Source organism: Centroberyx gerrardi, chromosome 9 (genome assembly GCF_048128805.1).
Source record: "Centroberyx gerrardi isolate f3 chromosome 9, fCenGer3.hap1.cur.20231027, whole genome shotgun sequence".
In the NCBI taxonomy this organism is placed as follows: domain Eukaryota; kingdom Metazoa; phylum Chordata; class Actinopteri; order Beryciformes; family Berycidae; genus Centroberyx; species Centroberyx gerrardi.
The window spans coordinates 14,958,943-14,986,786 of NC_136005.1; the positions used below are offsets into that span (position 1 = coordinate 14,958,943).

Consider the following 27,844-nt stretch of genomic DNA (forward strand, 5'->3'; position numbering starts at 1 on the left):
TCTCATATACAGTTTCATACTACATAGTACCTGACCCCCAGTTTACAAACTGAATTTCCCTTTGATTGCAGGCATCATGCATGCCTAAATGAACCAAGTTGATAAATTATACTTGACTAGGCCTACATGACACTCTCTAGGTTGAGTGAATGTAGTTCACATCTGTCAAACCTCAGAGAAACTGAAACCACAATGTGAACATGTGGCATGAACACAGTGGTGGAATGAGCACAAGGAACTGAATCTCAGGATCATTTATTTACACAGTCGAGTAGAAGTTGTATTTTGGTCTGAGCGACTCTGACAGATCTACTAAGTGTATTAAGAATTTAGCTCCCAGTGACAATTCTTTAATACAGAGCTGATGTAATCTTTTGTATCAATTATTTTATTACATATTTACAAATATTACTTCAATAATATAATATACAGGTTTATCGGACAGGCTATTAATTGAGAATAAAATGTTTCCGAATTATGTTTTGGTTATACTATAGGACATTGTAAAACAGCATGGTGATACAGATTACAGGATTAGTATGTTGACATAGATTAGAAAGATAGACAGTAGATCTTTTCAAAGTATAACATAGGGTAACGGCTATGGAAAACAATGTATGTAAATAAAATGTATAATGTTGATCAAAATTGCTGTAAAGATTTGAGCATTGATGATTTATCATGACAAAGGACAGAACCACTCGGCTATAGGCAATAAAAAGAAAAATTCAGATTTTGAAGCTTTATGCTGCACAAGGTTATACTGCGCCATTTCTCTTATTTCTTTGTTAAGCATGGGGGTAGAGCAGGTCAGAGACAGTGAGTGGTTTATCTTGGTATGGCACAGAGGCGGTAAGGTTTGGGACAGTGAGTGGCTCCCATCTTGAAGTCCAGACTGGGCTCCTCTCCAGTGGGTACAGAGAATGAGAACCTCTGAAGGAGGGAGGTGAAGAAGAGGAATAACTCCATCCTGGCCAGTGGTTCCCCAGGACATGCACGCTTAAGGCAGCACATAAGGATAGGATGTGGGCATTAATCCCCTCACCTCCCTTCTACAAAAGCAAAATGCATCTGTACAGCCTTGGGCCTTATCAATTACTAGCGTTTCTTTATTACAAAATAATATTAAAAAAGAAAACATTACAGGGAGTAATAATAGAAGTATACTATACTATATACTATACTAAGAATGACATTTATAATGATGGTCCTGCCGGCGGGACCATCATTATAAATGCACGATTCGTGGCCAAGCTTTGTTCAAACCCACAGAACTTTATTTTCAATTCTAGTCAAGATCCCAAGGTTTCCAATGATACCAAAATGCCTTGTTGGATTACAGGCAAATGTATATAAAATGAACAGAACATCTAGATTTTTTCCATTTGATGTAATGGTGCAGCCATAAAAAAATCGCATCTTGGGTTTTCACTCAATATGAGCGTGCTACAGCTTCAATGAAGTGTTGGAACAAGCAGATGCAGAATATGTGACATTGTCATACAGTATGGAAAAAAAAAAATTCTAACTTTGAAGCTACTCAGGGGGAAATTTAGGGGAGTGCAAGGGGTTTTAAGAGTAAGGATCCACCATAGAACTGAAATGAGTAAAACAATTATTATAAAAACATTTTTTTATTATTATCACTTGGTTAAAACAGCATGTAATTGATTTTTGGTTGTAACTACTGACCGGCTGAAAAAGGAAGGAAGGCCTCTCTCTTCCTAAATTTGCCATCCTGGTCCAGGAAGTGTTGAGGGTTGAAAGAGTGTGGAGTCTCCCACACAGACTCATCATGTAGAACTGAGTGCAGCGTGGGCAGGATCATGGTGCCCTGAGTTTAGAGCATTAATCAAGAAAGCAAATCAAATCAATCTTTTGCTGACATTACGGGTCTACAAGAGCAAGGAGCCCATGGACTGAAGCAGGGGAGCGTATCTGTATGGCTGTACTGAAAAGGCTGCAGACTGATGGACTCTACCCACGAAGGGAGCATCTATTCAGAGACTGTTGATTCAACACTGGAGGGGTTGAAGAGAGACTTACCCACTAATGGTGCCTAATTTATGTTGTGTTGGGTTGTCATTTGGTGCTGAATAAACAATGGGCGAGAAAAGTAACTAAATCTGCAGTGTCCTTGACAACAATCCTTGTCATATACAGCAATTCCTTCTCACATGTGCATCATGTACCTTTGGGATAGTGTACTTGCCCAGCGTGGTGTTCTTGGTTGCCATATGGGCCAAATTCAGGGGCACAATGTTTCCCATTCTCTGGATCTCATGGATGACTGCATCAGTATAGGGCATGTTTTCTCTGTCGGTCACAGAGGGTTGCCTGGATGAACCAACTACAGTATCGATCTCAGCCTGGACCCTCTCTGCACATAGAAAGAACAGGAAACAATGTCTGATTTGGTGTCCCTCATGCATGGCTGCTGAGAAAATTATGTCTATGACAGCCACACACCCTTGAAGAATGCAAGCAACACAGAACCTGCCGCCCACCCTACATTCACTCTCTCACTCTCTCCCTAACACTCACACACACACACACACACACACACACACACACAAGCACACCTTGTATGTGTGGGTAGTAGATCATGTATAGCAGTCCCCAGTGTAGAGTAGTGGTTGTGGTCTCAGTTCCAGCGCTGAACAGGTCCAGGGTGCAAAAACACAAATTCTCCAGATCAAACCCAGAATCTGGATCCTCCTTCTACTGACAACACAACAAAGCAACTGCAAGAATCAGTGGCTTGTCAACATTCACAGCCATTTCATTAGAAAATGCATAGAGGATGCACACACACCTCTCCCATTTCTGAGAGGAAGCAGTCAATGTAGTCTCTTGGTGATGAGGGGTCATAGTCTTCTCTGTGTTCTTTGATCCTAATTTTCACAAAGTCAATCAGCTTATCCAACAGAGCAAAAAACCTCTGGTGAGGTCCAGGGAGCCACTTCATCAGCCAGGGCAGCATGTTGTAAATCTACAGAGCAAACACACAGTTACCCAGACAGATAGTCTGCCATCTTAACAGCCTGCACACATTTGCATGCAATCCTCATAAAGCCTGTTCTATATAACGTAGAGGCTCACCTGTGCCCATGTCCCTCCCTGTAAGTACACCAACTCATTGAAGTCCTGAAGGATAGACTGGTACTGCATGTCACTGTACTCAAAGCGATTCCCAAACACCAAGCAGCAGATTACGTTGGATACAGCATTGTTCACCAGCAGCTGGGCATTGAAGGGCTCACCTGAAAAATGTAAAAGAGACCCAAACATTGTGAAAGATAGGGCCAATGGTCAAAACGCAAAACATATGATGGGCCGCAAGCAAGGAAAAGCACTATTTGATATTGATTATGCATGATTATAACAAGTAGATATAACAAATACATACCACGGCTAACTGCCAAAATTAAGTATACATTTGAGTTTTAACACAGTTGTGGTTCCTCAGATAATCAAGCAATTAACATCCCATCATGCTTAGAGTCATGTGTAAAAATGCTGGGCAGACCCAATTATCCAATATTTTGACTACCACAGCTCAAAGAAGAGATTTCAGTGATTGTGAGAGAGGGGTGACTGTTAGAGACTGCTCAACGTGTTTGACAAGGACCAGTGTGCTGCCCTTACAGCGCTTACTCTTGGGCAAAGCTAGACAGCCAGTTAACATTCAAAAGTCCTCCAATAAACACACAAGGCTTGACTTTTCTTGTATTTTACTGAAGTTTTGTTTCTTCTTCTGGTCTTTTGATTTTGTTTGTAAAACTGAAACATTACAGAGATAAGAACATAAATCAGTATACGGACATTAACATATCCAAATAGACGGTAAGAATTATACACATAACTACATAAATGCACAATACCTACCAAAGTATAAAGCAGCATAGTACTGTATAAAAAACACAGCTCAACTAAGTTACTAAGTAACAGCAACAAGTCACAATTAGTGAACCAACTAGCTACTGCTAACTGCTAGCTAACACAGCACATGTTTTAGCAAACCAATAGAAAAGTTTCTAACATGACATTCCTTCCTAATTATTTACACATATTACTTACAGACAAATAGTCTCCAAGGCAGAAGCATATCAGAAATACATTCAGCAACAACATATATCCAGCATTGTCCGTCTTGCTTGTCTGAGCTCAACTGAAGCAAGCTAAGCTAACGGAGGAGACCGAAGAGGAGAGCAGCCCAGAGACGAGAAGATAGCACACTCTGTCGCTGTTTCCAAGAACCAACAGAGAACAGAGCGCTCACTTTTTAACTTGTTAAACTAATAACATATTTAAATTATTAACTTAACTCTAAAGGCAGCACACTCCCCGCTTGATATAATAACATTATGTCACTACAGATACAACCAAACTTGAAGGGGAATGTCCTATGGCAGCAATACTTAGAGTCCTTTCACAGTCTCTGAAAGAAGGACTACAGTCTCTGAGACCGGCCTTAGAAACACCTTGGCTATCCCATCCTTCACAATCCGCACCTCTACCTTGCGGACCCTCTTGTCACTGCTTGGCAAAGCCTTAACGACCAGTCCCATTGGCCATTCATTTCTGTGGGCCTGGCTGTCTTTCAGTAAGACAACATCTCCTACTTTGACATTTGGCTTGTCTTTTGTCCACTTCCTGCGGCCCTGTAGAGTAGGCAGATACTCTCCTTTCCATCTCTTCCAAAAAGTGTCAGCAAGACACTGGACGTGCTTCCACTGCTTTCCGTACAACTGAGCCGTGCCAAAGTTTCCAGAGGGGGCTAAAATAGCGCTCATCTTCTGAGTAAGGAGCATCGCTGGGGTGAGTACTGTAGGCATATCTGGGTCAGTGGATACGGACACAAGGGGTCTTGCATTCATGATCGCCATCACCTCTGCCATGAAAGTGCTCAGGACTTCATGTGTGAGACGTGTTGGTCCTGTCTGAAGCAGCATTGCGTCCAGAATGTGCTTGGCAACTCCAATGAGCCTCTCCCAGGAGCCACCCATGTGGGAAGCATGAGGGGGATTAAACACCCAAGAGTATCCTTTCTCCAGGAGGTACTTCCTGACTGTTGTGTCGTCTGTATTTATATCCAACTGTTTACAAGCTCCCACAAAGTTAGTCCCTCTGTCCGACCGCAGAAGTTTCGCTGGACCACGAATCGAGAAAAACCTCCTTAGAGCATTGATAAAACTGTCTGTTGACATGGTTTCAATGAGTTCAATATGCACCGCTCTGGTTGACATGCATGTAAAGAGCACAGCCCAGCGTTTGCTATCTGCACCTCCTCCTCTTGGCTCTCCAGGAGAGCCCCAGGCTCCTCTGAAGAGGGAGAGGATCCACTCCAAGGTCAAGATCCTTCAGATCCTTGGCACGGTCCTCTGCTGGGAAGGCTTCCATTACCTGGCTACTGTTTGATGCCACTTTGTGCAGTCGCAGGTTGGATTCTGCTAACATCTCTCTGGTTCGTGTGAGGAGATCTATTGCCTCTTCAGGGGTGGCAACTGAGGTGAGACCATCGTCAACATAAAACTGCCTCTCAACAAACTGTCTTGCATCAGAACCGTGTTCTTGTTCACCTTTTTGAGCTGCTCGTCTCATGCAGTAGATGGCTACAGCAGGTGAAGGGCTGTTTCCAAATACATGGACCTTCATCCTGTACTCGACCACGTCCTTGCTGATGTCATTATCCTCATACCAGAGGTACCGAAGATAATCTCTGTGGTCTTCTCGGACGACAAAGCAATAAAACATTTGCCGCACATCTGCTGTAAGGGCTACGGGATCTTTTCAGAACCGCAAAAGAACTCCCAACAGGGTGTTGTTCAAGTCTGGTCCACTTAGGAGCACATCGTTGAGAGATGTTCCACCACATTCAGTGCTTGAATCGAACACAACCCGAATCTGGTCTGGCTTTTGCGGGTGGTACACACCAAACGTTGGCAGGTACCAGTGTTCTTTACCTTTGTCCAAAGGTGGAGCAGGCTCAGCTTGATCATTGTCTAGCATCTTCTGCATGAACTTGATATAGTGATCTTTCATTTCTGACTTTTTCTCCAAAGTTCTCCGTAGTGAGCAGAGGCGTTTCAAAGCTTGCTCCCTATTACATGGAAGGCGTCGTCTAGGAGAGCGGAATGGTAACGGTGCCACCCAGCTGTTTCCTTTATTTTGGCAGACCTCTGCATCCATGATGGCCAGGAAAGTTTTGTTGTCTATGGATAGTGCTGGTTTGTTGTCATCCTTGGACCTGTCAAACACCGAACACCCTAGGTTGTCTGCAGTCGCGGTGAGACCTGTGTTCTCCTTACATGCAGGGAAGGTTGGACTGTGATGCTGGGTCATGCCACTGTAGTCTTCCTTCACGTGGATACTGTTTGGACATGGTCTGAGAAAGGATGTGCGACCGTTGTGCAGTATGTTTGTTTTGTAGACATTGACCTCTGATGGTTTGTGAACTGTTCCCAAGCACACTTCTCCAACAATGACCCAGCCTAGGTCTAACCGCTGAGCATAAGGCGCGTTGTGGGGCCCGTTGATTTGCTCGCGTACTTTGTGCACCCTAAGGACGTCTCTCCCTAAGAGCAGGAGGATTGGAGCATCTCGGTCTACAGGTTGAATCTTGTTAGCGACTGGCTGTAGGTGGGGGTGATGGTGTGCAATCTCTGGGGAGGGAATTTCTGTCCTATCGTCCGGCACCATGTCACACTCTATTAAGGGGGGTAAGGGAAGCTGTAGTTTCCCATCCATGGACTCAATGATGAAATTAACAGCTCTCCTACCTGAAGTCTCTGATTTCCCGGAACAGGTTCTCAGGGTGTATGGGGTGGAGCTGGCTTTAACTTCGAAGAGGTTGAAGAACTCTGTCTTGGCAAGGGACTTATTACTTTGTTCATCAAGCACTGCATACATTTTAATTGCCTTCTCCTTTTTTCCTGCAGGATATGCTTTCACCAAGCAGATTTTGGAACATGAGTGTGAACCGTTTGCACTTCCACAAATCTCAGTACACTTGGAGGTGACTAAAGAAGATGAGCTTTCTCTTTCATCCCCGCTGTCATCTTTGTCAGCCATAGCACTCCGTGCGGTTATGGGAGGAGGGCAGGATGCAGTGCCGCAATGTGTTTATCACTGTTGCACTTAAAGCACTTAACAGTCATCTTGCCGTCTTTTGCCATGTGTTGAATAGACCCACAACATCTATAGCAGATGCGATTCTCTCTGAGGTATGCTTTGCGCTCTTCTAAGGATTTTTCTCTAAAGAGCTTACATTTTTTCAGTGGGTGGGGCTTCTTATGTATTGGACACTGACGATCTGGTTCATCCATTTTTCTCAGAGCAGGACTGGTTTGTATGCCTGACGGCTCTGCCGGGATGTCTGTTTTGTGTACAGTCACAGAGGCTTTATTACTGTACTTCATAGGCTTTTCAGTCCTGAAAGAGGCATGACTGCTGGAGGTGGATATAGTGAAGCTCGGATCATTTTTTATCTTTGCCTGTTGTTGAACAAACAAAAAAGAAGGGAGGAAAAGCCACTCTGTAATCCTCCTTGTACTTACTTCCAAGGCTTGTCCATTTTTCTTGGAGGTTATAGGGGAGCTTTTCCACTATTTGTTTTACCCCACGAGCTGTATCCAAATACGAGAGCCCTGGTAGAGCACCGTCCTGCTTAGCACACTCCAGTTCAAGGAGAATGTCACTTAGCTCTCTCAGCTTAACATTATCTCTATTGGTCAGCCTCGGAAAGTGTTCAATCTTTTTGAGCAGTGCGTCTTCGATGACCTCTGGTGTCCCATAACACTCTTCAAGCAGTTGCCAAACCATGTTGACACCTGCTGCGGGATTGAGGACATGCACTGCACGAATTCTCTTTGCCTGTTCTGACGATTCAGCTCCAAGCCACTTTGTCATCAGGTCCAGTTCTTCCCTGGCTGAGAGATTCAAGTCCTTGGTAGAACTTAGAAAAGAGGCTTTCCATGACCAATAATTTTCGGGTTTGTCATCGAATTGCAGAAGACCAGCACTCACCATTTCTCTCCGGATGAGGTATCTTGCAAAATCTTGTGCACCTTTAGGCTCAGGTAAGTATTCTTTTTCAGGATTGACTGTGTGCTTCGGAGTACTATGAGGGTAAGTCTTGCCCGGACACATATTCATTGTTGACTCTTTTCCTGTGTCTTTGTAAACTGGCTGTGTGTTGCTTTGGATACCATGATAAGTTACTGGTTTAGCGTCAGGTATTTCCAATTTATTTATTTTTATCCCATGTGACTCCACTGCTACGTGTTTCGAAGGCAGTTCCGTAAAGAACTCCGACTGCTGTTGAACGTACTCACCAGTGCGTTGGACTGTACTGAAGGGCTCGTCTTTAACGTAGGGTTCTCGAACGAGCTCCCCGCTTTCAACTTCGGCTTCCTCATAGGCTGTAGCTTCAGCCTCAGCTGCTGCAGCAGCTCTTTGGCACTGGAGAAGATGGAGACTAGCATCGTAGTTAGCCTTTTGTTTTAGCAGGCTTGCTTCCAGGTCCGCTCTCTGTTTCATCATGTCAGCTTCTCTTTCGGCGTAAGCTAGTTGAGCCCGGGCAGCTTTTGCCTTAGAATAGGCTTTTGTGGCTGAAAAGGCTGTTGATGATGATCGCTGAGAGGGTCTAGTGGATGCTCTAGATGACTGTGACTTAGCATCAAATGCTCGAGGAGGCTCCTTCCTCTTGGTCGCTTGATCTACAACCTCTGCTTGTTGTTCTCCACTAGCTTCATTTTGCTGCATAGTGGTGTCTTCCTTAATATAATTTCTTCCTGAGCGTAGACTCATGTTTGCTGAGTATTGTTTTCGAGTGCTTGAGCCCGCCGTGCTCTTGTCTTTTTACTGTGCTGCCCTTGCAGCGCGTACTCTTGTGCAAAGCTAGACAGCCAGTTAACATTCAAAAGTTCTCCAATAAACACACAAGGCTTGACTTTTCTTGTATTTTACTGAGGTTTTGTTTCTTCTTCTGGTCTTTTGATTTTGTTTGTAAAACTGAAACATTACAGAGATAAGAACATAAATCAGTATACGGACATTAACATATCCAAATAGATGGTAAGTATTATACACATAACTACATAAATGCACAATACCTACCAAAGTATAAAGCAGCATAGTACTGTATAAAGAACACAGCTCAACTACCACAACAGCAACAAGTCACAGTCAATTAGTGAACCTAGCTAGCAGTTAGCACTGCTAACTGCTAGCTAACACAGCACATGTTTTAGCAAACCAATAGAAAAGTTTCTAACATGATATTCCTTCCTAATTATTTACACATATTACTTACAGACAAATAGTCTCCAAGGCAGAAGCATATCAGAAATACATTCAGCAACAACATATATCCAGCATTGTCCGTCTTGCTTGTCTGAGCTCAACTGAAGCAAGCTAAGCTAACGGAGGAGACCGAAGAGGAGAGCAGCCCAGAGACGGGAAGATCGCACACTCTGTCGCTGTTTCCAAGAACCAACAGAGAACAGAGCACTCACTCTGACGCTGTTTCCGAGAACTGACAGAGAACAGAGCGCTCACTTTTTAACTTATTTAACTAATAACTTATTTAAATTATTAACTTAACTCTAAAGGCAGCACAACCAGGCTCAATTGATGTTGGCAAATTAGAGGGAAATACATCATCAACTAGGCGCAAGTATGGAGAGAATTACCGGTACTCCCAAGCCACAATGCCCATGAATTGGTGTGAGATGCAAGGAAACACAGATGAGCAATTCTGAATCTGAATCAATCTAAGTGTGAGCAGGTAGTTTCATCAAGAACAGTTCCTTGAAAACGTCATAGAGAGGGATACTATACTTGGGTTACAGTGCATAAACCCTTTATTACACATAAAAATACACCTTTGCAAGTGAAGTGGTGCAAAGAACACAAGCATTGGTGTACTAAGCAGTAGAAAAAGTTAAATGGTCCAATTTTCCAGCATGACAATACTCCCATCCACAGGACACGCACAGTCACAGAACGGTTTGTTGACCATGAAAAGGATGTAAATGTATCTCCCTTGGTCAGCCCTGTTCCCACATCTTAACCAATTAAGCACTTACAGAAGATTCTGGAGCATTTCCTGAGACAGCATTTTCCACCATTTGTGTAATACCTTGTTGATGAGCAAAGGCCTCATTCAGATAGTGGCACTCCTGCTGGATGGATGGTTCGAGGGTCTTCTTGCCCACACCAAAGTTCCTGAGTGTATGGAGAGCAAATCTCCGCTGCTGCTTCCACTGATAGCCATTTGAAAACACTAAACCTGTTGGGAACATAAAACAGCGTAGACTGGAAGCAACTGGAACTGACTGAAAGCAACAGTGTTTAGGTTTTCATCCCTTTTCATTGCACTAAAGAGGTGTTAATATAAAACAGTACTCTTGAGATGGTCTCAAAGGCAATGTTTTCCAATAACTTTTTAATTTTCTTTAAAATCAATACTAGACACATGTAGCGTGTAGAGTCGAAATTATCAAATCTAGAATTTAGTAAAGGTATGAAAATATGAAACTTTGATATCAATTTACACTCGTAAGGGGCACCACCTTCGTAGATGAAGGACCTTTACTTATACTAATCAGTCATCAGTCTAAAGATCGTGAAATCTTTTCAATACAGGGATTACTTTACTCTGCAAGTAAGGAAACACATAACAATTTCTCTGTAATAAATGGGAATATTTATTTAACTATACAAGCATAACAAATTCAATGAGATAAGCAATATAAGGCACGTATATTGATCACCAGAATGAAGCACAGAAACTATAGACTAAAAATAGACATGAAATGCAATGAAACAAAATAAGAGTGAAAGGGAAATGATAATGAAATATGGGAATAAGAATTGGCAGCAGTAAATGGAGGTATGTATGGATCAATCAACCAGAGAAACGAGGCGGAAAGCTACGGGGCAACTAGACTATAAAAGCCTAACTTTTCCTGATCTATTTAAGTAATTTGAATCTAAGCTGTTGCATCAACTCTCAGCAGTAAAGACGTGGATAATCAGAGCCTACTTTGTTCAGTTGAGAAGTCCTGCCGGTCGGGTTGTCTGGTCCCGCTAAGCTCGGAGAGACAGACTTGGCGTGGCCGGTTACCTGGCAACGGCAGACGCTGGTGGAACAGCTGGTCTCTGATGTGTTATTGTCACGTCGAGGCAAGCAGCGCTACCGGCTTTTCACAGCTGTAGACAACAGGCCTCTCTGGATGTGGAACACTGCGGCGATGTTGCATCAGCGTTTGACTGCTGGTCTTGGAAGAGTTGACGTTTCTAGCTCTTCTAACTGTTATAAAACTAAATTATCTCGTTCCTAAATAGCTTCGAAAATGATCTTCGCTTGGCCGAGCGTTGATAACTTCTTAACTATTAGACGCGAGGTTCAAACTTCTTGTAAGAGATTCTTAAGTTCATCTGGAGAAGACGTCTCTAACTCCAGGTTCAAACTCTAAGTTTCAGCTAAAGTCGAATTGTAGCTAAATTGTTGGTCTTGGCTTCAGCAGGTTTCTTGGCGAGGGCGGAATGTTGAACTGTCTGAAAACCCAGATAAGAACATTTTATAGCTCTTTGAATTCTCAGGCGTGGTTTGCCATGCAAATCACGCTTCGCGCTCTTTTTCTGTTTACTAATTAATTTCTTTGTTTGAGAAGATTTCACTCCGAACTGAGAGGGAGGGGGGAAAGGAATGCAAGAGGAATCATTCCTCTAGTCTATTTTATTTTGGGATCTATTACTAAGTGATCTTAATAAAGATTCCTTTTAAAATAATATGTCGGTATTTTACATCTCCACCAATTACTGTTGTCAATTGATCGAAATAATAAAAACCTGTCAACTTACATTCAAACTTATATAGCTAGCACATCAATATAAGGACATCAAATACCTTCCTGGTACAATCTGTGGCTATAAAGTCTTCATCAAGTTAACTCGTATATGTGACTTGGGTCTCTAACTTCGTGATCAATATGAGAAAGACAATTTAAACATTTAAGACATTTGGACGCACTGACATTTTATACGGACCTGTCGTCGCTATAAATGACCACAAGGTGGCAGTGTAGGACCATGAAAATAGGAGAGTGTCTCTGGATGAATATCTGATACACTTCAATCATTTAACGCATCATGGTCTGTGCATGTAACTTTAGCTATTGAACATCTTCAACATATATATGGGCCTATAGTCAACACATCTAGTATACTTCAAACTACAAAATAGATCCATTAAAGACATTGGGAAAATATAGTTGAAAGTAGGTTTTAAAGGAATGTAAAAAGGGAAGAGATTTATGACTGTCCTGATTTAGAGAGGGGGTAGTGATGAGACTCTGGATAGTGTCAACAGCAGTCATTGGTTCCTTCGTATTGACACGGTGTGTATTCCCGTTCTCACCCAATGGTGACTGTCCCTTCTGATTAACCAGAACAGTCTGGTACTCCAAATGAAGAAAGGAGGGTGATTCCCTATATTCAGATGTGTGAGAAGTATGGATGTGTGATTGTATAGTTCATTAGTATTCCTGAGTTCTTGAGTCCTTCTCCTCCTGATGGCTGAAAGATAAAGGTCGTTAATTATGGAATGTGTGAGTTTCAAAGCTCTTCGCCGGGTTGGTATCCTGTCGTTAATTTCCTGAGCTGTCCTGTGGAGACATCTCTGGCTGGCATAGACTCAACTCCTTGAGCCATGGACTGTGTCCATTCGACACCTTTATGGGCACTTGTTGTGATAGGCCATTTGGTGTTGATTCAAGAAGACAACAGAAAGGTTGTGGGCTTTCTGCAAATGTCTCCCTGGTATCGCTACACACATTATGTATTTGTGGGTCCTATCTGATACTACTGTCCTGAGTAGACTTAGGTACAATCACTAGCAACGTTTTCAAACAAAATGCAACGCACACTACCTTTATTCCTAAACGCTTCCTGAAACAGTGGGATGACAGGGCGATCTGTGTAATCCTCCACTCTTTCGACCAAGGCTTCTCTCACAAGCTTGTACCCGTTGATTACCAAGAATCCTTCCACCAAAGAGTCGAAGGCTGAAAATGTTTCCATATTTCTCTGCAAACTGAGAGAGAAACAGCAGATTGGTATTGTGGTCCAACATTCAGTGGCCTGTTCACATTGTAGAGCTCACTGGGAATATACAATAGATGAGGAATATGAAAGGAATATGTTAGATACACTGAGCTAGCAACCACAGTATTCTCCATTAGTTCCATGCATTTGTCCCCATATCCACTGCTAGTTTAGTCTTTGGGATTTGTGGTCAGGTCTTTGAGGTGACAATTAAAACAGCTTCCTAAGCAGCCATGTGGCTTTGGTTGAAGAGAAAAAAACCAGGTAGGCCACAAATTAAGGAAATCTTAAAGATGCAAGTTTTCATTTACCAAATGCTGGTAGCTAAATTGGGTAGTCACACTTTGGATTTCTCACCTGGTTTAGTTCCTTAACACTCGTCGATAAAAACAAGATAACAAAAATCATTAATATCTCAAGCAAAATCTGCAGAATCAAATGCCAGGACATTACATCACTGTTCAAATCACGTGCGATACACAAGGCAAACCGGATCATAGAAGACACTACTCATCCACTCAACAGCCAATATGAACTACTCCCATCAGGACGCAGGTTTCGGACCCCACTTCACAGGACAACAAGAACAAATTAAACATTCATAGGACTAATCAACAACAGACTCTGATCACTGTTCCCCATTGTTCCCCATTTCCCCCCATTGCCAATCATGTATGTTTTGTGTCCTGTTATGACATTAATGTGATGTCCTGTCTTGCTTGTGATAATGTTTCTTTTCTTTTTGTTTGTCGTTTGCCACCGATGATTGTACAGAACAAATTTCCTAACGGACAAATAAAGATGAATTCATTCATTCATTCACAATATCCTCAATACCTGGTAACTGTTTAACATAGATGAGTCTACTGTAGAAATCATTTCTCAAATCCTCCTGTCGGACATCATTCCAACTAAAACTCCTAAAAGAGGTTCTTGATACAATTGGCACATCAATTTTATTGATTATAAATACTTTATTTATTTTAATTTTAATTTTATCTACTGGTTCTGCCCCCTCCTACTAAAAAAATATGCCCTTAATTTAACCACTAGTGAAAAAACGAGTCTTGATATCCTTTCCAAACTGTCTTTCCTGTCCAAGGTATTGGAGAAAGTAGTTCCCACACAGTTAACATCCTATCTGAACAATAACATATTTCAAAAATTTCAGACTGGTTTTATAGCGCTAGATGGTACAGAGACTGCTTTGCAAGGGTTACTAATGATTTGTTGATGGCTCTAATGCGGGCAACTGTTCTCTCTCCTAGATTTGACACTGTTGACCATGGTATCCTTCTTAGGTGTCCTGAAAAATTGGGTTGCCATTACTGATACTGCTCTGAATCTGTTTAAATCCTATCTCACAGGGAGGAATTTCTCTGTAGTTGATGGGAATGCTTCTTTGTAGTGGACATCATCTGTGGTATCCCTCAGGGGTCAGTTCTTGGCCCTCTACTATTCAATATTCATATGCTCCCTCTTGGCAACATCATTTCGGACTTTTGGCCAATATTAAACCTGCGGCTAGCTGCTTCCTCCAACTAAGAAATATCACAAAAATCGGCCTATATATATAGTAGCCTAGGTCCAAAATCACCAAACTTATCCTTTGAAATGTTTTTTTGTTGGAAAATGCTAGCATAAATTCCTATGTTGTTTGACAGCCGTGAAAAGATTATTAATGCAATTAAGGCAATTAACGACTACAACATCAAACATTCTATGGCAACCATTTTTAAATGTACCAAAAGACATACTGGCTGATAATCAATGTGTGTTCTTGAGTCCTCCATGACGTGTTTTACGTAGCTAATATGTGAAGCACAACTCCAAAACAAAAGAATGAAAGGACAAAGGATCAAGTCTCAGCAGCCGGGGACCACCAGGGGTGCTTGAGGGGTTTTAGGGGGTCCCCAGCAAATTGATGAATTGTTAAACTTAAGTATCATTTAATTTACGATAAGTTATGGCAATTACAGAATATAGAAGAATGACTATTTAGATCATAGTTTCACTGTTATCTCTCTACCTACAGTCAGTGTTGTGCATTGAACGTGCTCATGTTTTTGATGAACGGTGAACTGAACGTATCCGTTTGCAACTAATGAACGTGAACGTGAGCGTCGTTAACTCCCGCGAGAGTTAACGGCGCTCACGCACTGTGTTTTATGGCACCTGAGGATTTACGGCACCCAGCATGGCTAGTGCAACTGGCAATTCAGACGCAGCTACCGGTACTGCTGAAGTACTCTAAATACTCTAAATTGTGTGCTCTGCAGAACTGAAATCTTAGCACATCTTTCAGCTAGCGACTGTAATGAAGCCAGTGGTGGAGCCTGTACCAGCTCGCTTGGAAGCATATGAATCTATTTTATGTTTTTGAACTGCTGCATAATTTGGTTCATGCAGGCTAAATAAAATTTCCATTGCATCTACAGTATACCTTACTGCAACTTTTTTTTCACTTTCTGTATAATATGACACATTGTTTAAGTGGTAAAGCATATACTCACATTGGTTTTTCTTGGCTTTTAAAAGTAATCTGTCTGATTCTATAGTAGTATACAGTAATTAATTTAGTTTGGGAAGTGGGCAGTGGCAGTGATTGGGGGCTGGGGATGGATGGGTAGGAGGAGGTTCTATTGAAAAAGAATAGCTCGGAGCAGCTCATTTAAAAAAAACAAACGGAAGAAATGAACGTGAACTAGTTCATTTTTTGGGACTGTGAACTTAGTTCAAAATTCAAAATTGTGAACTATGAGTTAATTTTAATCTGTGTCAACTGAACTTTGAGCTAGCTCTTGTGAAGTGTGAACTTGCACAACACTGCCTACAGTACAGATAGTCTCGGAATTCTGGACAAAGTCATATCTAACAATAAAAATATTCTCAGATTTGGGTCTGAGAGCCAAAATGTTACAGCCCATCTCAAACTGCAAGGAAGCTTCTTTGTACTTACTTTCGTTATCAACAAGACAACTTGGGAAGAAGTTCTCCACAAGGACCCAAGCACAGAACCTGAATGGATAGAATGGTCCTTCCACTGTTTGTCATGGTTTTTTGCCATAGCGCCATTTTTAGTTGATATAGTGACAGCGCAAGTCCGAGCATTCAGGCCATAAAGTGTGTCACACTTGCTTGAGAACTTTGCAGACGAGTCTGTTGCACAAGTGCTTAGCAACTTGTCAAAACTCTATGGAAAGCTGGCGTTAGCGACAAGGTTAACGTAGCACTATCAAAGATTGTGCTTTTCTCGCTAGCTCTTCTCGTCAAAACCAGCATATTAGCAAACCTAGCTGGTAAGCATCATCAACTTTAGCCCCTTAAATGATATAAACTAACATAGCTTAGCCTAGCTTTAGTGGAGAAGAAAAGTTAGCATTCGCTAACTTCAACCAGCTAATGGACATCGGCTGAAACTGATGAATTCAACTTTAACTGTACAGATGTCAAAACCTTTGACCTACGTTACTTACAAAGACAGCAGCAGCTGATAAAAGAGCTCAGTGGAGGCAGGGTGACAACTTAATTCAGCTGCAATGCCAGTTTTCCACTGCTTTGGTTGTTGCTGTAAAACCTCTCACCTGCAGTGACTTGCTGCAAGTCAGTTCATACAGAAGCTAGCCTCACATAAAAATGGCCGCCACTCCGACCATCCAGGAACATTGATTTGAATGTGAAAGACCGTTTATATCCATTCAAGTTCTGTGGACCCGTATCGTCTTGGCATTCTTGGATTGATGGATGACATTGATCCATCAGGAAGTGTCTATTGTATTGATTCTGTTTCCGTGGTCTCACCGTTACACGGTCACAGTGTTTATCGGATATTTTATAACGGCTTCGAATGTGACAGAATCAGAACTGAAGACCAGAACTACGTCACATTACCTACCTTGGTGAAATCCAGGTGTATTTCGCTGGGTTTGATGCGATGAAGGTCACCAATCAGAGGAAGAGACCATGGTCCAGGAGGAAAGTTTCTCGGGACTCTGTTCTTCAAAACATCAGCAAACAACAAGAAAACACACACAAATATCAAAGCACTCCTCCCGTCCATCCATTCCAGGGCTATTACGTCATGTAGTGTTTCCATTTGGTATTTTTAGGAGCAGCAGATGTGAAGTGTTTGTTATTCTGTTTAGACTGCCGTAACATGAGTGCTCGACTGGGCCAGTCGACAGTGAAGTTATTATGAACGGGGAAATTTATTTGTGTGCGTGTGTGACATTTGATTGCTTATTACATTATTGCCGGAGCTTCTGATACTGCACTGATAGTAGGCTGTGACAGCTAAATATTTTGTACCATTTGTAACGTTTATACATGAGTTATATAGGTGGAGAAAATTCTAAAAATGATATTCCCTCTACAAGTCAAAATCTTCAAAAACATATGCAAATATGCCTAAAATTTACATGGTAAAAGATTTGCTGATTGCATTGAGGGTGTCTACTAAATAAGAATTTGTCTTAGAATTGTTAATTTATTTATTCTAATCTGTCTGGAAGAGTTCCCTAACACACAACACACACACACACACACACACACACACACACACACACACATACACTCATGCACCAAGTAGAACAAACAACCCGACTGGAAGAGTTCAAGTTCCACCTTTGTTTTCCACTTTCCCCTACAGACCTGAGAGGCCACCAGTGTTACATAACATTTGTTTTTTGAAGCCTGCTATTCAGGCTCCTCCACTCCTCTCACAAAGCTTTTGAACAAGAACACCACCAAGTGTGGTATCACTTGTCTGCATGATCACCACAGCATTCAGACTGATTTTAGAGGTCTTTTGCACGATTATGATTACAAGAGACTGTTTAAGTGTACCTTACAGGTTGAATGTGATGAAGGAAGAAAAAAATTGAATACGGTTAATAAATGTTATTCTGAATGTTTTATTGCCAATATAGCACATTTAATTTATGATTGTAGCCTATATTAGCCTGCTGCACTATGAGGCCTTAGCTCTCCTGCCATTCAAACAGTGAGGTTTTTTTTAGGCCTGCTATTGAATCTAATGCAGTGAAGTTGTAAAATTCTTCCATTATTATCAGATTATGATAAAGAATGAGCACAAGGAACTGAATCTCAGGATAATTTATTTACATTCAAGTACAAGTTGGATTTTGGTCTGAACAAATCTAACAGATCTATTATACAATGTTAAGTGTATTCTGAATTTAGTTCAGTGATAATTCTTTAAAAAAGGTTGACAAAATCTTTTGTTTCAAGGATTTTATTACATATTTAAAAATATTATATACAGGATTATTGGACAGGCTTATTGAGAATAAAATGTTTCCAAGTTATGTTTTGCTTACACTATAGGACATTAAAACAACATGGTGATACAGATTACAGAAGACCTTTTCAAGGTATAACATAGGGTAACTGCTGTGGAAAACAACTTCTGTATTTGAGTAAATTGACAGACAGACATAAAATTTAGAATGTTGATCAAAATTTTTCATACAGATTTGAGCATTGATGATTTATCATGACAAAGCACAGTGCCACTCGGCCTTGGGCAATAAAAAGAACATTTTTAAAGTTTATGCTGCTTGAGGTACTGCGCCGTTTGTCTTATTTCTTTGTTAAGCATGGGATTTATCATTAGAGGGTACAGCAGGTCAGAGACAGTGAGTGGTTTATCTTGGTATGGCACAGAGGCGGTAAGGTTTGGGACAGTGAGCGCCTGCCATCTTGAAGTCCAGACTGGGCTCCTCTCCAGTGGGTGCAGAGAATGAGAACCTCTGAAGGAGGGAGGTGAAGAAGAGGAATAACTCCATCCTGGCCAGTGGTTCCCCAGGACATGCACGCTTACCTGGGAAGATATAATACTCTAGTTCAGTATGATTCACAAATGTCTCAATGGGATCCACAGTAGATCGCTGCAGCACATAAGGATAGGATGTGGGCATTAATCCCCTCACCTCCCTTCTACAAAATCAAACTGCATCCCCACAGCCTTGGGCCTTATCAATTACTAGTGTTTCTTTGTTACTAAATAATGAAAAAGAAAAACTCCAGCTACAGGCTAAAAGTACCCAAAAATGCAAGACTTATTTTTTTTTTAAGCTTTTTTAAGTAAAAACTCAGAGTGCAAGCGGTTTTAAGAGTAAGGATCCACCATAGAACTGAAATTAGTAAAACAATTATTATAAAAATGTTTTTTATTATTATCACTTGGTTAAAACAGCATGTAATTGATTTTTGGTTGTAACTACTGACCGGCTGAAAAAGGAAGGAAGGCCTCTCTCTTCCTAAATTTGCCATCCTGGTCCAGGAAGTGTTGAGGGTTGAAAGAGTGTGGAGTCTCCCACACAGACTCATCATGTAGAACTGAGTGCAGCGTGGGCAGGATCATGGTGCCCTGAGTTTAGAGCATTAATCAAGAAAGCAAATCAAATCAACCTTTTGCTGTTTACAAAACAAGTTTGTCATAAAGTGTTTCACAAACAAAACTAATTAAAACAAGGGAGAAATAAACAAACGACACAACAAGCAAGACAAGGTTGGTTTACACAATATATTTTACAGTGTGGCAGGCGGGGCTGGGATCGAGTGCCGGCTGGGAGTCAGAGAGTCAGAAATGGCCCAGATGGCCAACAAGGCACATTAGCACCAAATTATCTTTTTCCCATTTGTATGTCTCTCTCAGTAGCTGCAAGACAGAAAATCTCTGGTCTACATGTGAGAGGAGCCCATGGACTGAAGCAGGGGAGCGTGTCTGTATGCCTGACCTGAAAAGGCTGCAGACTGATGGACTCTACCCACGAAGGGAACATTTATTCAGAGACTGTTGATTCAACACTGGAGGGGTTGAAGAGAGACTTACTGGTGGTGTCTAATTTATGTTGTGTTGGGTTGTCATTTGGTGCCTAATGAACTATGGGTGAGAACAAGAACTAACTCTCCAGTGTCCGACAATCCTTGTCACATACAGCAATTCCTTCTCACATGTGCGTCATGTACCTTTGGGATAGTGTACTTGCCCAGCGTGGTGTTCTTGGTTGCCATATGGGGCACATTCAGGGGCACAATGTTTCCCATTCTCTGGATCTCATGGATGACTGCATCAGTATAGGGCATGTTTTCTCTGTCGGTCACAGAGGGTTGCCTGGATGAACCAACTACAGTATCGATCTCAGCCTGGACCCTCTCTGCACATAGAAAGAACAGGAAACAATGTCTGATTTGGTGTCCCTCGTACATGGCTGCTGAGAAAATTATGCCAATGAAAGCCACACACCCTTGAAGAATGCAAGTAACACAGAACCTGCCGCCCACCCTACACTCACTCTCTTACTCTCTCCCTAACACAAACACACACACACATACATACGCAAACACACCTTGTATGTGTGGGTAGTAGATCATGTATAGCAGTCCCCAGTGTAGAGTAGTGGTTGTGGTCTCAGTTCCAGCGCCGAACAGGTCCATGGTGCAAAAACACAAATTCTCTAGATGAAACACAGACTCTGGATCCTCCTTCTACTGACAACACAACAAAGCAACTGCAAGAATCAGTGGCTTGTCAACGTTCACAGCCATTTCATTCGAAAATGCAGAGAACAGACAAACACAATTGTAATCCCAATACAACACATTTCCTTACACACGTGCAAACACACACACACAGACACACCTCTTCCATTTCTGAGAGGAAGCAGTCAATGTAGTCTCTTGGTGATGAGGGGTCATAGTCTTCTTTGTGTTCTTTGATCCTAATTTTCGCGTAGGCAATCAGTTTATGTGTCAGAGTGAATATCCTCTGGTGAGGTCCAGGGAGCTTCTTCATCAGCCAGGGCAGCATGTTGTAAATCTACAGAGCAAACACATAGTTGCCATCTTAACAGCCTGATTTGCATGCACACACACACACACACACACACACACACACACACACACAAATGGGGATCTTCAACATTCAATGCTCATTACTAGTTTCTGTGGTCAGGCTGGATATAGCCTTGTGTATGACGTTAATGCTCTTGTTATACTTTATTGCAAAAAAATTACATAAAAAATCCCCATAGTGCCTGTCCTTCTGTAAAACGTAGACACTCACCAGTGCCCATATCCCTCCCTGTAAGCACATGAACTCATCGAAGTCCTGAAGGATAGACTGGTACTGCTTGTCACTGTACTCAAAGCGATCCCCAAACACCAAGCAGCAGATTACGTTGGATACAGCCTTGGTAAGCAGCAGCTTGGCATTGAAGGGCTCACCTGAAAAATGAAGAGATAATGCAGATAAGAGACCCAAACATTGTGAAACATAGGGCCAACGGTCAAAACGTAAAATGTATGATGGGCCGCAAGCAAGGAAAAGCACTATTTGATATTTATTATGCATGGTTATAACAAAACAGATACATACTACGGCTAACTGCCAAAATTAAGTATACTTACTATACTATACTATATGCTGTACATATACATATATATATATATATATATATATATATATATATATATATATATATATATGTATATATATATATATATATATATGTATATATATATATATATATATATACACATATATATATCTATATATCTACATATATAGATATATATCTATATACTATGCTTTTTCCTGGCACGATTCAGGTTCATTGAACCCACAACAGGGCAAATGCCAAAAACTATAAAGCAAAATCCGAGTGATCACATTCATCCAGTGGTAAAACGTTCCTATCCTGATGAGAGTGGAATTTTCCAGCATGACAATACTCCCATCCACAGGACACGCACGGTCACAGAACGGTTTGTTGACCATGAAAAGGATGTAAATGTATCTCCCTTGGTCAGCCCTGTTCCCACATCTTAACCAATTAAGCACTTACAGGAGATTCTGGAGCATTTCCTGAGACAGTGTTTTCCACCATTTGTGTAATACCTTGTTGATGAGCAAAGGCCTCATTCAGATAGTGGCACTCCTGCTGGATGGATGGTTCGAGGGTCTTCTTGCCCACACCAAAGTTCCTGAGTGTATGGAGAGCAAATCTCCGCTGCTGCTTCCACTGATAGCCATTTGAAAACACTAAACCTGTTGGGAACATAAAACAGCGTAGACTGGAAGCAACTGGAACTGACTGAAAGTTTAGGTTTGTCATCCATTTAAATTGCCCAAAAGAGGTGTTAATCTAGAACAGTACTCTTGAGATGGTCACAAAGGTATGGAAGCCTATTGCATTCACAAAAGAAAAAATAAATCAGAGATGGCTTATTATAATTATGACTTCCGTATCTCATAATTATGACTTAGTTCAGTTCAGTTCAGTTTTTATTTATTTATAGTGTAACATCACCCCAAGGGGTCTCTGCACACTTCACAACAAAATAAAAGCATTTAAGAATGTATGCACACACACACACGCATAACCACAAATACATTTGCACTGATATGCCCACATCCAGACATACCCACATGGATACACATACACATGACAGAATTCAAATTAAATGGAGGTGGTAGAGGTGGTAGAGGTGGTAATAATAATAATAATAGTTACAATAGTAAAACATTGATAAGTTGTTACTAAGTGATAATATGTACATCCAGCCAGTGAAACTAGGGAGAGCCATAGTGTAGAGAGAAAAGATGGGTTTTAAGCCTAGATTTAAAAATTTCAACAGAGTCCGCTTCTCTTACAGTTGAGGGAAGAGTATTCCACAGAGAAGGGGCGCGATGTGTAAATGCTCTGCTCCCAACTGTTTTTTTGTTAAACCTGGAGACCGTCAGATAACCAGCACCTAGAGAGCGCAAAGGGCGCCCTGGAATATACGGTTTAATCAGGTTGGATATGTATGTCGGAGCCAATCCATTTAAGGCCTTGTAGGTCAGGAGGAGCACCTTAAAATCAGCTCTGGCCTGTATCGGCAACCAATGCAGGGATATAAGTGTTGGTGTTATATGGCCAAACTTCCTTGCTCTGGTTAGGACTCTAGCTGTTGCATTTTGGACTAATTGAAGACCCTTTGTTGTAGTTGAAGGTAGGCCGGAGAAGAGTGCATTGCAATAATCTATTCTTGATGTTATGAATGCATGTACTCGGGTTTCAGCATCCGCCAGTGAAAGAATTGGGCGAATCCTAGCTAAATTGCGTAGGTGAAAGAAAGCAGATTTAGTGATGTTTTTAATGTGTGGTTCAAAGGATAGAGAGGAATCAAAAACTACTCCTAGATTTTGACTGTCTGCCTTTGGGAAATTGAGCAGCCATCAAGGTTTATGGTCACATCTTTGAACAGAGACCTATGTCTGGCTGGACCAACCAGCAACATCTCAGTTTTACTGGCATTTAAGAGCAATAAGTTTCTACACATCCAGCTTTTGATTTTGGATAAGCAGTTCTCTAGATTCAGAAGGTTGGAGGAGTCATTGGCTGTTACAGGGAGGTAGATTTGCGTATTGTCAGCATAACAATGAAATTTATGCCAAACTTTCTGAATATGTGCCCTAGAGGTAGCATGTACACAGAAAAAGGTATAGCAGACCAAGAACTGACCCTTGTGGGACACCATTTAGAATCTCATAATCTTGTAATTTGGAGATAAATATCTCCTAATTATGAGAAAACTATCTCCTAATTATGAGAAAACCTATCTCGAAATTACGAGAAAAGAATACTTCCGGTTTGGGTGTTTAGCCTTCAAAATGAAAGCGCGAGATTTTAAACATGTAGAAATACTGTTTTAAACCAATTACCTTGTATTTAACTAAAAATAAAAATAAAAATTGTATTTTTAACTATAAACGCATAATTACGAAAACCATCTCCGATTTTTTTTTCTTTGGTGAATGCAATATGCTTCTGTACAAAGGCAATTTTTTCCAATAACTTTTTAATTTGATTTAAAATCAATACTAGACACATTACATATCTGTGGGTCCTATCTGATACTACTGTCCTGAGTAGACTTAGGTACAATCACTAGCAACGTTTTCAAACAAAATGCAACACACACTACCTTTATTCCCAAACGTGTCATCAATCAGTGGGATGACAGGGCGATCTGTGTAATCCTCCCCTCTTTCGACCAAGGCTTCTCTCACAAGCTTGTACCCGTTGATTACCACAATCCTTCCACCAAAGAGTCGAAGGCTGAAAATGTTTCCATATTTCTCTGCAAACTGAGAGAGAAACAGCAGATTGGTATTGTGGTCCAACATTGAGCGGCCTGTTCACATTGTAGAGCTCACTGGGAAAATGTGATCGATGAGGAATATGAAAGGAATAATGTTAGATAGTATGACGCCAAGGTTAACTATAAAAGCTGGAAATTCGGGTTATACTCCATGAATGTTGGGTGCCATGCATTTATTGCCAAATCCACCACTGGTTTAGTCTTTGGGAATTGTGGTCAGGTCTTTGAGTTGACGCTATTAAGACCACTTATGAAGCAGCCAAAATAAACAGCCATGTGGCTCTGGTTGAAGATAAAACCAGGTATAAGGCCCAAATTAAGGAAATCCTAAAGATACAAGTTTTCATTTACCAAATGTAGCAGAATTGGGTAGTCACACAATATCCTCAATACCATAGACGAGTCTACTGTAGAAATGATTTCTCAAATCCTCCTGTCGGATGTCATTCCAACTAAACTCCTAAAAGAGGTTCTTGATGCAATTGATTATAAATATTTTATTTAATTTTATTAGGGGTCCAAGCACGTAGTGCTGGAACTCTATTGTTTTTGCTGGAATTCTTTCTTTCTTTCTTTTTCTCCCCTAAAAGTGTCTGCAGCTCAGAAACCGTATACAGCAACCACATTTGGCAGGTGGGCTCCTATGGCCCCCCACTACTGAGGCAAGGCAGCCCACGCATATTGGCCAGATGGAGGCGCTGTAACAAGCAACTTTACATTTTGGCCAATAACTTCTGAACCATGTGTCGTAGTCTGAAAATTCTTGTGTCCCTAGATTCTTTGGAAGGTGCCGAGTCCAACCCATATATCACTTCCGATGTCCACCATATTGCATTGTCCGCCATTTTGAATTCTTTAAGAAACTATTTTTTTGAAGTTGTATAAAAGTTATTGATAGGCCAAATGGTTTGGCTTTTATCGACCAATAAACTTTTAACGAAACACGTCCTAACACTAAATTGGCCATAACTCATTAATCATTCATCTGATCAAGCCAAAATTTAAAACACATGTTGAGGAGTGCTGCTTGAACACATCCACAAAAGCATTTTGAGCTCTACCACTAGTGGGCGCTACAAATGCAAAAAGCTCATATCTCATAATTGACTACATAGATTTGTATGACATTTTTTACACATGTTCTAGGGTGATGTCCAAGTCGATTCAATAAATGTGGTCATTATTGATGAAAGTGGGCGTGGCTTATTGCATAATAGCCAAATATTCATAGGTATTAAAGTCACGACTTCAAAAATGCATTAAAAATCAGCCGTATGTCCTAGAGAGGCTGAAGAGAGATAAATCTTCCGTACACTTGTACCTACCCCCGATTCTGAAGTCGCCCCCCTCTGTTTATAGCAAAAACTGACTGTGATCCCACAGTGCTGTCCTCCTAAACCGTACGTTACAGGAAAAAAACAATATGATTTTTGAAATCGTCATACATTAATTAGTGCTTTGCTTACTTGCTTAAACCCTTTTGCTCTTTGGGGAGCATAGGTCATTCATGAACTTTTTCCAGCTGGTTCGGTGTTGGGCGGACTTCTCTACTTCTCCCTTTAGTTAGTTTCTCCTCAGTAAACCTATAGCAGGCGTTTGGGTCAGTAGATAAAGCATCAGCCTTCGAATGTGGAAGGTTGTGGGTTCAAATCCAGGCTTCTCCTTTCCGAAGCCATTACTTGTCAAGAACAAGTAATAGAGCGTTTGGCTGTTTTGAGTAACTTCAACAATGAGGTTGTTAAAAGATTAATTTGACAGAGGTCATGGGCCAACACAAAAGCCTGCATGCCAGGTTTTCACAACATGTCAGTTTTTGTGTCTTTCTACATTTTGTAATGTTTTGACTGTCTGTCTTTTCAAATTGTGCTTCGACCCCGCAATTGCCGCTTGCGGCTATATTTTTTATTGTATCTACTGGTTCTGTCAACCAGGTTCAATAACATCTTTCAAAAATTTCAGTCTGGGTTTAGAGCGCTAGATGGTACAGAGACTGCTTTGATAGGGGTAACTAATGATTTGTTGATGGCATCTAATGCGGGCAACTGTTCTATTTTGATTCTTCTAGATTTGACACTGTTGACCATGGTATCCTTCTTAGGTGTCTGGAAAAATTGTGTTGGCATTACTGATACTGCTCTGAATCTGTTTAAATCCTATCTCACAGGGAGGAATTTCTCTGTAGTTGATGGGAATGCTTCTTCATCTGTAGTCGGTATCACCTGTGGCATCCCTCAGGGCTCAGTTCTTGGCCCTCTACTATTCTCTATTCATTTGCTCCCTCTTGGCAACATTATTTAGGACTTTTGGCCAATATTAAACCTGTGGCTAGAAACTTGAGAGTGTTATTTGACTCTGACCTCTGCTTTGACCAACAGGTTAAGAGAGTCTTTCAGTCCTGCTTCCTCCAACTGAGAAATATCACAAAAATCAGATTCTATCTGTCCTTTGCTGATCTTGACAAATAATTTTCTATACTCTGGTCTAAGTTGAAGCTCTCTCATTGAGTTGAGTTGAGGGGGTTCAGGGGGTCCCCAGCAAATTGATGAATTGTTAAACTTCAGTATTATTTAATTTACAAGAAGTTACTGCAATTAGAGAATGTAGAAGAATGACTATTTTGATCATAGTTTCACTGTTATCTCTCTACCTACAATACGGATAGTCTTTCTGGACAAAATCATATCTAACAATAAAGATATTCTCAGATTTGGGTCCGAGAGACAAAATCTCATCAAATGGGGTCCGTGGCTCAAATGTGGACTAAATTAGGTGTCCATGATATGAAAAAGGTTGAAATCACTGGTCTACAGTACACAGAGCCAGTTGAAACAGGTGGGAAACTGAACATCTGTGTGTCTTAATTAATCACACGTGCGATGTGAAGCACACAGCCCATCTCAAACTGCAAGGAAGCTTCTTTGTACTTCTTTTCGTTATCCCCAAGACAACTTGGGAAGAACATTCTCCACAAGGACCCAAATATCGACTGCGTATTCTTGGATTGATAGATGACCTTAATCGATCCATCAGGAAGTGTCTATTGTATTTATTCTGTTTCTATGGTCTTAACCGTTACACGGTCGCAGCGTTTATCGGATATTATATAACGGCTTCGAACGTTACTCAGCCAATCAGAGCTGAGGACCAGAACTACATAACATTACCTACCTTGGTGAAATCCAGGTGTATTTCACTGGGTTTGATGCGATGAAGGTCACCAATCAGAGGAAGAGACCATGGTCCAGGAGGAAAGTTTCTCGGGGCTCTGTTCTTCAAAACATCAGCAAACAACAAGAAAACACACACAAATATCAAAACACTCCTCCCGTCCATCCATTCCAGGGCTATTACGTCATGTAGTGTTTCCATTTGGTATTTTTAGGAGCAGCAGATGTTAAGTGTTTGTTATTCTGTTTTGACTGCCGTAGCACGAGTGCTCGACTGGGCCAGTCAGAAATGTTTTATTTGTGTGTGTGTGTGTGTGTGTGAGTGACCTTTGATTACTTACTACATTACTGCCAGGGCTTCTGATACTGCACTGATAGCAGGCTGTGACAAC

General features: G+C 41.2%; 1 protein-coding gene and 1 pseudogene across 1 annotated transcript; both read right to left on the reverse strand.

The window, feature by feature from the left end:
• Positions 1-761: 761 nt before the first annotated feature.
• Positions 762-17,209, reverse strand: LOC139908910 (cytochrome P450 2J4-like; annotated as a pseudogene).
• Positions 17,210-18,602: 1,393 nt separating this feature from the next.
• LOC139908911 (cytochrome P450 2J4-like) lies at positions 18,603-27,680 on the reverse strand. The gene is made up of 9 exons (XM_071895781.2): positions 27,454-27,680; positions 24,109-24,271; positions 22,037-22,186; positions 21,203-21,363; positions 20,780-20,956; positions 20,487-20,625; positions 20,107-20,294; positions 19,363-19,504; positions 18,603-18,955 (listed from the first exon to the last, which is right to left on the reverse strand). The coding sequence occupies exons 1-9, from the start codon at positions 27,652-27,654 to the stop codon at positions 18,780-18,782; spliced, it is 1,497 nt and encodes a 498-aa protein (XP_071751882.2). The 5' UTR covers positions 27,655-27,680; the 3' UTR covers positions 18,603-18,779.
• Between the last annotated feature and the right edge of the window lie 164 nt (positions 27,681-27,844).

Coding starts and splice junctions, on each gene's coding strand:
- LOC139908911 (XM_071895781.2), bottom strand. CDS start 27,654: ATGGAAACACTACATGACGTAATAGCCCTGGAATGGATGGACGGGAGG. Junction 24,272..27,453: donor TACACCTGGATTTCACCAAG/GTAGGTAATGTT, acceptor TTTCTCTCTCAG/TTTGCAGAGAAATATGGAAA. Junction 20,295..20,486: donor CTACTACCCACACATACAAG/GTGTGTTTGCGT, acceptor TTCTATGTGCAG/AGAGGGTCCAGGCTGAGATC.